Genomic DNA, 15000 nt, shown 5'->3' with positions numbered 1-15000 from the left:
TGAAACAGGTTCCTGAAGTACGGGAACAGAGAGAAGATGGCGCAGGAGCTGAAGCTGGGGGACGTGGTGGAGAGACACATGATCGATGGAGACATTGTCCTGTTTAACCGCCAGCCGTCACTGCACAAGCTTAGCATCATGGCACACATCGTCAGTAACAACACCTACACAACTGTTACACCTACACAACTGTTACACCTACACAACACTGTTACACTTACACAACACTGTTACACCTACACAACTGTTACACCTACACAACTGTTACACTTACACAACACTGTTACACCTACACAACTGTTACACCTACACAACACTGTTACACCTACACAACTGTTACACCTACACAACTGTTACACCTACACAACTGTTACACCTACACAACACTGTTACACCTACACAACTGTTACACCTACACAACACTGTTACACCTACACAACACTGTTACACCTACACAACTGTTACACCTACACAACACTGTTACACTTACACAACTGTTACACTTACACAACTGTTACACCTACACAACACTGTTACACCTACACAACACTGTTACACCTACACAACACTGTTACACCTACACAACACTGTTACACCTACACAACACTGTTACACCTACACAACACTGTTACACCTACACAACTGTTACACCTACACAACACTGTTACACCTACACAACTGTTACACCTACACAACTGTTACACCTACACAACACTGTTACACCTACACAACACTGTTACACTTACACAACTGTTACACCTACACAACACTGTTACACCTACACAACTGTTACACCTACACAACTGTTACACCTACACAACTGTTACACCTACACAACTGTTACACCTACACAACACTGTTACACCTACACAACACTGTTACACTTACACAACTGTTACACCTACACAACTGTTACACCTACACAACTGTTACACCTACACAACTGTTACACCTACACAACACTGTTACACCTACACAACTGTTACACCTACACAACACTGTTACACCTACACAACTGTTACACCTACACAACTGTTACACCTACACAACTGTTACACCTACACAACGCTGTTACACCTACACAACGCTGTTACACCTACACAACGCTGTTACACCTACACAACTGTTACACCTACACAACTGTTACACCTACACAACTGTTACACCTACACAACACTGTTACACCTACACAACTGTTACACCTACACAACTGTTACACCTACACAACACTGTTACACCTACACAACACTGTTACACCTACACAACAGTTACACCTACACAACTGTTACACCTACACAACACTGTTACACTTACACAACACTGTTACACTTACACAACACTGTTACACCTACACAACTGTTACACCTACACAACAGTTACACTTACACAACTGTTACACCTACACAACAGTTACACCTACACAACTGTTACACCTACACAACACTGTTACACTTACACAACACTGTTACACCTACACAACTGTTACACCTACACAACTGTTACACCTACACAACTGTTACACTTACACAACACTGTTACACCTACACAACTGTTACACCTACACAACTGTTACACCTACACAACACTGTTACACCTACACAACTGTTACACCTACACAACTGTTACACCTACACAACTGTTACACCTACACAACACTGTTACACCTACACAACTGTTACACCTACACAACACTGTTACACCTACACAACACTGTTACACCTACACAACTGTTACACTTACACAACTGTTACACCTACACAACAGTTACACCTACACAACTGTTACACCTACACAACACTGTTACACTTACACAACACTGTTACACCTACACAACTGTTACACCTACACAACTGTTACACCTACACAACACTGTTACACCTACACAACTGTTACACCTACACAACTGTTACACCTACACAACACTGTTACACCTACACAACTGTTACACCTACACAACTGTTACACCTACACAAAACTGTTACACCTACACAACACTGTTACACCTACACAACACTGTTACACCTACACAACACTGTTACACCTACACAACACTGTTACACCTACACAACTGTTACACTTACACAACACTGTTACACCTACACAACTGTTACACCTACACAACACTGTTACACCTACACAACACTGTTACACCTACACAACACTGTTACACCTACACAACACTGTTACACCTACACAACTGTTACACTTACACAACACTGTTACACCTACACAACTGTTACACCTACACAACTGTTACACCTACACAACTGTTACACCTACACAACACTGTTACACCTACACAACACTGTTACACCTACACAACAGTTACACCTACACAACTGTTACACCTACACAACACTGTTACACTTACACAACACTGTTACACCTATACAACACTGTTACACCTACACAACTGTTACACCTACACAACTGTTACACCTACACAACTGTTACACCTACACAACACTGTTACACCTACACAACTGTTACACTTACACAACTGTTACACTTACACAACTGTTACACCTACACAACTGTTACACCTACACAACACTGTTACACTTACACAACTGTTACACTTACACAACTGTTACACTTACACAACTGTTACACCTACACAACTGTTACACCTACACAACTGTTACACCTACACAACTGTTACACCTACACAACTGTTACACCTACACAACTGTTACACCTACACAACGCTGTTACACCTACACAACGCTGTTACACCTACACAACGCTGTTACACCTACACAACTGTTACACCTACACAACTGTTACACCTACACAACTGTTACACCTACACAACACTGTTACACCTACACAACTGTTACACCTACACAACTGTTACACCTACACAACACTGTTACACCTACACAACACTGTTACACCTACACAACAGTTACACCTACACAACTGTTACACCTACACAACACTGTTACACTTACACAACACTGTTACACTTACACAACACTGTTACACCTACACAACTGTTACACCTACACAACAGTTACACTTACACAACTGTTACACCTACACAACAGTTACACCTACACAACTGTTACACCTACACAACACTGTTACACTTACACAACACTGTTACACCTACACAACTGTTACACCTACACAACTGTTACACCTACACAACTGTTACACTTACACAACACTGTTACACCTACACAACTGTTACACCTACACAACTGTTACACCTACACAACACTGTTACACCTACACAACTGTTACACCTACACAACTGTTACACCTACACAACTGTTACACCTACACAACACTGTTACACCTACACAACTGTTACACCTACACAACACTGTTACACCTACACAACACTGTTACACCTACACAACTGTTACACTTACACAACTGTTACACCTACACAACAGTTACACCTACACAACTGTTACACCTACACAACACTGTTACACTTACACAACACTGTTACACCTACACAACTGTTACACCTACGCAACTGTACACCTACACAACACTGTTACACCTACACAACTGTTACACCTACACAACTGTTACACCTACACAACACTGTTACACCTACACAACTGTTACACCTACACAACTGTTACACCTACACAAAACTGTTACACCTACACAACACTGTTACACCTACACAACACTGTTACACCTACACAACACTGTTACACCTACACAACACTGTTACACCTACACAACTGTTACACTTACACAACACTGTTACACCTACACAACTGTTACACCTACACAACACTGTTACACCTACACAACACTGTTACACCTACACAACACTGTTACACCTACACAACACTGTTACACCTACACAACTGTTACACTTACACAACACTGTTACACCTACACAACTGTTACACCTACACAACTGTTACACCTACACAACTGTTACACCTACACAACACTGTTACACCTACACAACACTGTTACACCTACACAACAGTTACACCTACACAACTGTTACACCTACACAACACTGTTACACTTACACAACACTGTTACACCTATACAACACTGTTACACCTACACAACTGTTACACCTACACAACTGTTACACCTACACAACTGTTACACCTACACAACACTGTTACACCTACACAACTGTTACACTTACACAACTGTTACACTTACACAACTGTTACACCTACACAACTGTTACACCTACACAACACTGTTACACTTACACAACTGTTACACTTACACAACTGTTACACCTACACAACTGTTACACCTACACAACTGTTACACCTACACAACACTGTTACACCTACACAACACTTACACAACACTGTTACACCTACACAACTGTTACACCTACACAACACTGTTACACCTACACAACACTGTTACACCTACACAACTGTTACACCTACACAACACTGTTACACCTACACAACTGTTACACTTACACAACTGTTACACTTACACAACTGTTACACCTACACAACTGTTACACCTACACAACACTGTTACACTTACACAACTGTTACACTTACACAACTGTTACACTTACACAACTGTTACACCTACACAACTGTTACACCTACACAACAGTTACACCTACACAACACTGTTACACCTACACAACTGTTACACCTACACAACTGTTACACCTACACAACACTGTTACACCTACACAACACTGTTACACCTACACAACACTGTTACACCTACACAACTGTTACACCTACACAACTGTTACACTTACACAACTGTTACACTTACACAACTGTTACACCTACACAACACTGTTACACCTACACAACACTGTTACACCTACACAACACTGTTACACCTACACAACACTGTTACACCTACACAACACTGTTACACCTACACAACACTGTTACACCTACACAACTGTTACACCTACACAACTGTTACACCTACACAACTGTTACACCTACACAACTGTTACACCTACACAACACTGTTACACCTACACAACACTGTTACACTTACACAACACTGTTACACCTACACAACACTGTTACACTTACACAACTGTTACACCTACACAACTGTTACACTTACACAACACTGTTACACCACAACACTGTTACACCTGCACAACTGTTACACCTACACAACTGTTACACCTACACAACACTGTTACACCTACACAACTGTTACACCTACACAACTGTTACACCTACACAACACTGTTACACCTACACAACTGTTACACCTACACAACACTGTTACACCTACACAACACTGTTACACCTACACAACTGTTACACCTACACAACACTGTTACACCTACACAACACTGTTACACCTACACAACTGTTACACCTACACAACTGTTACACCACAACACTGTTACACCTACACAACTGTTACACCTACACAACACTGTTACACTTACACAACACTGTTACACCTACACAACACTGTTACACCTACACAACACTGTTACACCTACACAACACTGTTACACTTACACAACTGTTACACCTACACAACACTGTTACACCTACACAACTGTTACACCTACACAACTGTTACACCTACACAACTGTTACACCTACACAACACTGTTACACCTACACAACACTGTTACACCTACACAACACTGTTACACCTACACAACACTGTTACACTTACACAACTGTTACACCTACACAACACTGTTACACCTACACAACTGTTACACCTACACAACTGTTACACCTACACAACTGTTACACCTACACAACTGTTACACCTACACAACACTGTTACACCTACACAACTGTTACACCTACACAACACTGTTACACCTACACAACACTGTTACACCTACACAACTGTTACACCTACACAACACTGTTACACCTACACAACTGTTACACCTACACAACTGTTACACCTACACAACACTGAAGGCTCTTATATTGTGTTGTTTTTACGATCAGTTCTTTAGCAGAGATAGCTAACGATGCGTAAACATTATTTAATTAAATTCATGTTTATTTGTATATCGCTTTGAACAATTAACATCGTCTCAGAGCAGCTTTACAGGAACATAAACATAGAACAAAAGGTTTATAATAATAATAATATAAAGATTAATATAAAGATTAATATAAAGATTAATATAATATAAAAGTCCCAGATTAATATTAGTTATATATAAATGTGTATGTATTTATCCCCAATGAACAAGTCTGAGGTGACTCAGGTGACTGTGGGGAGGAAAAACTCCCTTAGATGGTAAAGGAAGGAACCTTGAGAGGAACCAGACTCAAAGGGGAACCTCATCCTCATCTGGGTGACACTGGGGGTGTGATTATATAACCTCATCCTCATCTGGGTGACACTGGGGGTGTGATTATATAACCTCATCCTCATCTGGGTGACACTGGGGGTGTGATTATATAACCTCATCCTCATCTGGGTGACACTGGGGGTGTGATTATATAACCTCATCCTCATCTGGGTGACACTGGGGTGTGATTATATAACCTCATCCTCATCTGGGTGACACTGGGGGGGTGATTATATAACCTCATCCTCATCTGGGTGACACTGGGGGTGTGATTATATAACCTCATCCTCATCTGGGTGACACTGGGGGTGTGATTATATAACCTCATCCTCATCTGGGTGACACTGGGGGTGTGATTATATAACCTCATCCTCATCTGGGTGACACTGGGGGTGTGATTATATAACCTCATCCTCATCTGGGTGACACTGGGGGTGTGATTATATATATACAGTCTGATAAATGTTGTAGTGATGTAAAACACCACATGGGGTTCACGTCTCCTCTTTAGTGTCACAGAGTCTAACTGGAGCTGGTAGATCTGTAGATGTCTCAGGATCCTCACAGAGTCGCCCTCATGTTCTGCAGGACGAAGCTTCTCCTCGTCCTCTCTGTGTTTACTTTCAGGAGCAGAAGTGTTTCCCAGAACACAACAAAGAAAAGAGTCCGTTGTTGTGATGCTGAGATCAGCAGTGCTTTGTTTATGTTGTGTACATGAGATGTGTTTGTGTCTCAGGCACGTGTGAAACCCCACCGGACCTTCCGCTTTAACGAGTGTGTGTGTACGCCGTATAATGCTGACTTTGATGGAGATGAGATGAACCTTCATCTGCCGCAGACTGAGGAGGCCAAAGCTGAGGCTCTTGTACTCATGGGGGTGAGACACACACACACACACACAGTGTCTGCTTACACACACACACACACACACACACACACACACACACACAGTGTCTGCTTACACACACACTATACACACTTTCAGTATATACAACCCGACAATGTTTCTCTCGTTCTTTGTCTCTATTTCAGACGAAAGCTAACCTGGTGACCCCAAGGAATGGTGAACCTCTGATCGCTGCTATTCAGGACTTCCTCACAGGTCTGACTGTCTGTCTGTCTGTCTGTCTCTCTGTCTGTCTCTGTCTGTCTGTCTGTCTGTCTGTCTGTCTGATTCTCTGTCTGTCTTTCTGTCTGTCTGTCTGCCTTGTTAATTGTTCCTGTATGTATCAGTAGGTGGCACTCTTTAGCTCTGTGTGTGTGTGTGTGTGTGTGTGTGTGTGTGTGTGTGTGTGTGTGTGTGTGTGTGTTTAGGTGGTTATCTTCTCACTCTGAAGGACACGTTCTTTGATCGAGCTAAAGCCTGTCAGATCATTGCCTCAATCCTGGTGGGCAAAGATGAGAAGCTAAAAATTGCCCTCCCTCACCCTGTCATTATGAAGGTATAATCTGTCTCCCTCTCATTGTGTCTGTCTCCCTCTTATTGTGTCTGTCTCACTCTCATTGTGTCTGTCTCACTTCCTCTCTGTCTGAACATCTAAACTGTCTCACTCTCATTGTGTCTGTCTCACTTCCTCTCTGTCTGAACATCTAAACTGTCTCACTCTCATTGTGTCTGTCTCACTTCCTCTCTGTCTGTCTGAACATCTAAACTGTCTCACTCTCATTGTGTCTATCTCACTTCCTCTCTGTCTGTCTGAACATCTAAACTGTCTCATTCTCTTGTGACAGTACAGAGCTCAGAATAATTTGCCTTTATTTATAATAGAAGCACTCTGAAATGTGTGTGTGTGTGTGTTTGTGTGTGTGTGTGTGTGTGTGTGTGTGTTAGCCTGTGCGTTTGTGGACAGGCAAGCAGATCTTTAGTTTAATCCTGAAGCCCAGTAAGATCTGCCCAGTGAAGGCTAACCTGAGAACCAAAGGCAAACAGTACTGTGGAAGAGGAGAGGACCTGTGTCACAACGACTCCTGTAACTACACACACACACACACACACACACACACACGCGCACACACACACACACACACACACACACGACACTTCAATGTTATTCTATATTTGCATTAAATTGTAAGGTGCTACTTCTACACTCCCCCATGCACCTGCTGCCACTGTACTACTACATTATGCTCTGCACTGCACCGCACACTGCACCTCACACTGCACTGCACCGCACACTGCGCCGCACACTGCGCCGCACACTGCGCCGCACACTGCACCTCACTCTGCACTACGCTCTGCGCCACGCACTGCGCCACGCACTGCGCCACACACTGAGGAGAGGACCTGTGTCAGAACGACTCCTGTAACTACACACACACACACACACACACACACACGCGCACGCGCACACACACACACGCACACACACGACACTTCAATGTTATTCTATATTTGTATTAAATTGTAAGGTGCTACTTCTACACTCCCCCATGCATCTGCTGCCACTGAACTACTACATTATGCTCTGCGCCACACACTGCGCCACTCACTGCGCCACACACTGCGCCACACACTGTGCCACACACTGCGCCACACACTGCGCCACACACTGCGCCACACACTGCGCCACTCACTGCGCCACTCACTGCGCCACACACTGCGCCACACACTGCGCCACTCACTGCGCCACTCACTGCGCCACACACTGCGCCACACACTGCGCCACACACTGCGCCACACCTGCACCACACACTGCACTACGCTCTGCTCTACACACTACACTACACACTGCACTATACTCTACACTATTCTCTGTACCACACACTGCACCACACACTGCACCACACACTGCACCACACACTGCACCACACACTGCACTAGGCTTCACTGTGTTACTGTACAACAATACTGTAGTGTGTATATACTGTTGCCATGATGGACTTGTACTGCTGTAGGGCAAACGATCTCTAGACTGTCACAGTCCAATGCTATTGATAGTATAATGTGTGTAAAGTCTGCAACAGTATAATACATTCCTATTGTTCTACAGTTACAGATTGTATTTATAGTGTGTGTGTGTGTGTGTGTGTGTGTGTGTGTGTGTGTGTGTGTGTGTGTGTGTGTGTGTGTGTATAGATGTGGTGATCCAGAACAGTGAGTTACTATGTGGCAGTATGGATAAAGGAACACTGGGTTCAGGATCAAAGAACAATATCTTCTACATCCTGCTGAGAGACTGGGGTCAGATGGAGGCAGCTGACGCCATGAGTCGCCTTGCCCGAGTCGCACCTACATACCTCTGTAAGTATCCTGCATGTGTATCTTCTTATGGTTATGGATATTCGTACATGTAAACATGTGTGTGTGTGTGTGTGTTACAGCTAACCGTGGGTTCTCCATTGGGATCGGGGACGTGACCCCTGGTCAGGGTCTGCTGAAGGCCAAACAGGAACTGCTGGATGCTGGATATAAGAAATGTGACGAGTACATTGAGGCCCTGAATACAGGAAAACTCCAACAACAGCCAGGTTGTACAGCTGAGGAGACTCTGGAGGTAAAACACACACATTATTGTGTTTGTCTTTGATACCCAACAGTAAAAACATTTATCTGAGTATAACCGCGTGTGTGTGTGTGTGTGTGTGTGTGTGTGTGTGTGTGTGTGTGTGTGTGTGTGTGTGTGTGTGTGTAGGCGCTGATCCTTAAGGAGTTGTCAGTAATTAGAGATCACGCTGGCAGTGCATGTCTGAGAGAGTTGGACAAGAGTAACAGTCCTCTCATCATGGCTCTGTGTGGCTCAAAGGGTACTGAACCAAACCTCCACTGTACTCCACGCTACTCCACATACACTCGACCCCACGAGAACGAGACAGACGAGAAGAAAAAGAGAAAGAGAAGAAAAAGAGAAGAAAGAGAGAAGAGAAGAAAAAGAGAAGAGAAGAAGAAGAGAAGAGAAAAGAGAAAGAGAAGAGAGAAGAAAAGAGGAGAAAAAGAGCAAGAGAGAAAAAGAGGAGAGAAAAAGAGAAAGAGAAGAAAAAGAAGAGAGAGAAGAAAAAGAGAAGAGAAGCAAGAGAGAAGAAAAAAGAGAAGAAAAAAGAGAAGAAAAAGGAGAAAAGAGAAGAGAGAAGAAAAAAGAGAAGAAAAAAGAGAAGAAAAAGGAGAAAAGAGAAGAAAAAAGAGAAAAGAGAAGAAAAAAGAGAAGAGAAAAGAGAAGAGAAAAGAGAAAAGAGAAGAAAAAAGAGAAGAAAAAAGGAGAGGAGAGGAAAAGAAAAGAGAAGAAAAAAGAGAAGAAAAAGAAAAGAAAAAGAGAAAAGATGAAGAAAAAGAGAAAAAGAGAAGAAAAAGAGAAGATAAAAGAGAAGAAAAGAGAAGAAAAAGAGAAGAAAAAGATAGAAGACAAAAGAAGAAAAAGAAAGAAAAAGAGAAGAAAAAGAGAAGAGAAAAAGAAAAGAGAGAAAAGAGAAGAAAAAGAGAAGAAAAAGAAAGACAAAGAGAGAGAGAAAAAGAGAAGAAAAAGAAAAGAGATTAAAAAAGAGAAGAGGAGAAGAGAAGAGAAAAGAGAAGAAGAAACACAAGAAGAGAAGAAAAAAAGAGAAGAGAAAAGAGAAGAAAAGATGAAATAGAAGAGAAGAAAAGAAAAGAGAAGAGAAAAGAGAAGAGAAGAAAAGAGAAGAAGAGAGAAGAAAAGAGAATATAAAAGAAGAGAAGAGAAGAGAAGAAAAGAGAAGAAAAGAGAAGAAAAGTGAAGATAAAAGAAGAGAAGAGAAGAAAAGAGAAGAAAAGAAAAGAGAAAAGAGAAGATAAAAGAAGAGAAGAGAAGATAAAAGAAGAAAAGAAAAGAGAAGATAAAAGAAGAGAAGAGAAGATAAAAGAAGAGAAGAAAAGAGAGAAGAGAAGAAAAAGCAGAAGAAAAAGAAAGAAGAGAAGAAAAGAGAAGGAAGAAAAAGAGAAGAAAAAGAAAAAGAGAAGAAAAAGAGAAGAAAAAGAGAAGAAAAAGACAGAAAGAGAGAAGAAAAAGAGAAGAAAAGAGAAGAGAGAAGAAAAAAGAGAAGAAAAAAGAGAAGAAAAAGGAGAAAAGAGAAGAAAAAAGAGAAAAGAGAAGAAAAAAGAGAAGAGAAAAGAGAAGAGAAAAGATGTAAGAAAAAGAACATATGAAGAAAAGACAAATAAAAAGATAATAACAACGAAAACGATGAAGAAAAAGAGTGAAGAACAATAGAAAAGAGACAGGTAAAATATAATTCAACAATGAAAATAAAAAGAAAGAGCAATGAAAAGAGTAAGAAAAAAAAATATACTAAAATAAATCACAAAGAAATCCAAATATAATACAAAGACAAAACTTCATACTAACAATATAATACAAAAAAAAGAGTACGTAAAAAACAAGTATACTACCACTAACACTCCCAACGACACTACACACTATTACTACAACCACACTTCTACATACCAACTACCCTGCCCACTATACTTCCCACCACACTCTACTCCCAACTACACTCCCACTACACTCCCACTATACTCCCACTATACTCCCACTACACTCCCACTACACTCCCACTACACTATACTCCTACTATACTACTACAGCGCCACACTTTAATACCAGTACACGTCTTCTACTAGTACACTACACTTGTACTAATATCTATACCACAGTCCTCTGTACTCCCACTATACTGTTGCCATGCCAACACTTTGGTATTACACCTAGAATATAAGCTGTTCTATAGAACGCTCACTATACTATCATCATACTGACCTTACCACCAGTACACAATACTGCCATTGGAAGCTCACTGTACTGTACCTGTGTTTGACTCCACGTAACTATGAGAAGAGCCTCAGTGTGTCTCATTAAAGGTGCGGTCTCCGTTGTTTGTGAAACGCTTCAGAAAACCGAGTCGGGACGACAAGCAAAACAAAAACAAAACAAACGTGTAGCCAATGAGCAGAAAGGGGCGGGGCTTGTCCATATGGGTGGAGAGAGTGTTCGGTGTGGGTGTGTGACATTAGCAGAAAGCGGTTTTAACATCGACATGGAGGATAAAAACAAAGAACGAAAGAGAAGAAAGACTTATGATAAGGACAAGAAGTAGGACGTGTTAATATAGGATCAGCTTTCCAGCGCTGGAGAGAACTGAAGGAGCAGGAAGTTGGCCACATATTCACAGGTTGGAGTTTCCCGAGTCAATAACTCCTGAGCTAAACGCTGTTACTACACAAATAACACCTCTTTTCTATCGTAGTAATGTAGAGAGGCAGCTACAACCGCGTTTTGTGTAGTAACAGCGTTTAGCTCAGGAGTTATCGACTCGGGAAACTCCGACCTGTGAATATGTGGCCGACTTTACTTAAGACGCCGAGGCGCTTTTTTCCTTCTCGATAGGTGAGTAACGTTGGTTTTGCTTTGTTACACAGAACTAATATATGCCTTTGTCCTTTACATCATTATGCTTGTGTGTCATTTTTGCTTGTTTGTTTATCTACAATCGTATTGTTCTTCCCTTCAGCTATGATAAAGACACGTTTCTTTTTGTTAGTCGCCTGGGTTACGTATGTATGTGTGGGCGGAGCTATCGATACAGGGGTGGGACTTGTTTGGGATAGGGGGCGTGTTTGTTTTGGTGATTTTATATGTCAACATTGGCTTTCAAACAATAGAGACCGCACCTTTAAGGAGTTAATACTGTATTAATGCTGAGTGTGTACAGTATCACCTGCTCATAAAGGTATTTGACATTACTCTGTGTTCCCCCTGACATTACTCTGTGTTCCCCCTGACATTACTCTGTGTTCCCCCTGACATTACTCTGTGTTCCCCCTGACATTACTCTGTGTTCCCCCTGACATTACTCTGTGTCCCCCCTGACATTACTCTGTGTCCCCCCTGACATTACTCTGTGTTCCCCCTGACATTACTCTGTGTTCCCCCTGACATTACTCTGTGTTCCCCCTGACATTACTCTGTGTTCCCCCTGACATTACTCTGTGTTCCCCCTGACATTACTCTGTGTCCCCCCTGATATTACACTGTGTTCCCCTGACATTACTCTGTGTTCCCCCTGACATTACTCTGTGTTCCCCCTGACATTACTCTGTGTTCCCCCTGACATTACTCTGTGTTCCCCCTGACATTACTCTGTGTTCCCCCTGACATTACTCTGTGTTCCCCCTGACATTACTCTGTGTTCCCCCTGACATTACTCTGTGTTCCACCTGAACATTACTCTGTGTTCCCCTGACATTACTCTGTGTTCCCCCTGACATTACTCTGTGTTCCCCCTGACATTACTCTGTGTTCCCCCTGACATTACTCTGTGTTCCCCCTGACATTACTCTGTGTTCCCCCTGACATTACTCTGTGTTCATTACCACAACACTATACTGCAGGTATATTAATCTCTCTCTCTCTCCGTGTGCAGGGTCGTTTATTAACATCTCTCAGATGATAGCGTGTGTGGGTCAGCAGGCCATCAGTGGCTCTCGAGTTCCTGATGGCTTTGAGAATCGATCTCTGCCGCACTTTGAGAAACACTCAAAAGTAAGAACACCCGCCATGATCATATCATATATATATATATATACACGCTGCACCGTACAGCAGAACACACACATGCTAGCAGTGTTAACAGTAATGTGCTATGTTTATTTATCAACCCACCGTTTGGTGTGTGACAGGAAGTGTAATGCGTGTAACAGGGTTTTTTTTTTATTGTTTTTGGGGTAAATGTTGGGGAATGTTTGTGATGTATCTGATTAGCACATCGCTGTCCATGTTTCATAGTTACCTAGCAACAGTGTTACACTCCCAGCCAAGGTGTGTGTTTGTTGTACATTGGAACACATGGTGTGCTTTATGTAATAAAGTAATCCTGCAAAATAAAAGTCATTTTTATTAATTGTTTATCATAATACACATCATCAGCTGTGAGGCATAAAACATTTTCTTTGTTTTGAATTGGAATTCTAAGTGTGTGTGTGTGTGTGTGTGTATGTGTGTGTATGTGTGTGTATGTGTGTGTGTGTGTGTTTTCAGCTTCCTGCAGCTAAAGGCTTTGTGGCAGACAGTTTTTACTCAGGTTTGACCCCCACTGAGTTTTTTTTCCACACTATGGCTGGCCGTGAGGGTCTGGTGGACACGGCAGTGAAAACAGCAGAGACCGGATACATGCAGGTGTGTGTGCGAGAGTGAGTGAGTGTGTGTGCGAGAGTGAGTGAGTGTGTGTGCGAGAGTGAGTGAGTGTGTGTGCGAGAGTGAGTGAGTGTGTGTGTGCGAGAGTGAGTGAGTGTGTGTGTGCGAGAGTGAGTGAGTGTGTGTGTGCGAGAGTGAGTGAGTGTGTGTGTGCGAGAGTGAGTGAGTGTGTGTGTGCGAGAGTGAGTGAGTGTGTGTGTGCGAGAGTGAGTGAGTGTGTGTGTGCGAGAGTGAGTGAGTGTGTGTGTGCGAGAGTGAGTGAGTGTGTGTGTGCGAGAGTGAGTGAGTGTGTGTGTGCGAGAGTGAGTGAGTGTGTGTGCGAGCGAGAGTGAGTGAGTGTGTGTGCGAGCGAGAGTGAGTGAGTGTGTGTGCGAGCGAGAGTGAGTGAGTGAGTGTGTGTGCGAGCGAGAGTGAGTGAGTGAGTGTGTGTGCGAGCGAGAGTGAGTGAGTGAGTGTGTGTGCGAGCGAGAGTGAGTGAGTGAGTGTGTGTGCGAGCGAGAGTGAGTGAGTGTGTGTGTGTGCGAGCGAGAGTGAGTGAGTGTGCGAGCGAGAGTGAGTGTGTGTGCGAGCGAGAGTGAGTGTGTG

At 42.6% G+C, this 15000-nt stretch overlaps 1 protein-coding gene across 2 annotated transcripts in view; it reads left to right on the top strand.

Moving 5' to 3' along the window:
* The window catches only part of polr3a (polymerase (RNA) III (DNA directed) polypeptide A), a 38785-nt gene that overhangs the window by 11710 nt on the left and 12075 nt on the right, over positions 1-15000 (top strand). For both annotated transcript variants that reach the window (XM_047817477.1, XM_047817478.1), the window contains exons 10-19: positions 9-150; positions 7011-7151; positions 7307-7376; positions 7589-7716; positions 8106-8244; positions 9354-9518; positions 9599-9771; positions 9910-10021; positions 13646-13764; positions 14260-14397. In XM_047817477.1, coding sequence (XP_047673433.1) covers positions 9-150; positions 7011-7151; positions 7307-7376; positions 7589-7716; positions 8106-8244; positions 9354-9518; positions 9599-9771; positions 9910-10021; positions 13646-13764; positions 14260-14397 — 1327 coding nt within the window. The remainder of the gene's footprint in view (positions 1-8; positions 151-7010; positions 7152-7306; positions 7377-7588; positions 7717-8105; positions 8245-9353; positions 9519-9598; positions 9772-9909; positions 10022-13645; positions 13765-14259; positions 14398-15000) is intronic.

Source organism: Tachysurus fulvidraco, chromosome 8, assembly GCF_022655615.1.
Source record: "Tachysurus fulvidraco isolate hzauxx_2018 chromosome 8, HZAU_PFXX_2.0, whole genome shotgun sequence".
Taxonomy (NCBI): Eukaryota; Metazoa; Chordata; class Actinopteri; order Siluriformes; family Bagridae; genus Tachysurus; species Tachysurus fulvidraco.
Note: the sequence above shows the minus strand (reverse complement) of the source record. Positions and strands in the feature narration are given on the sequence as shown.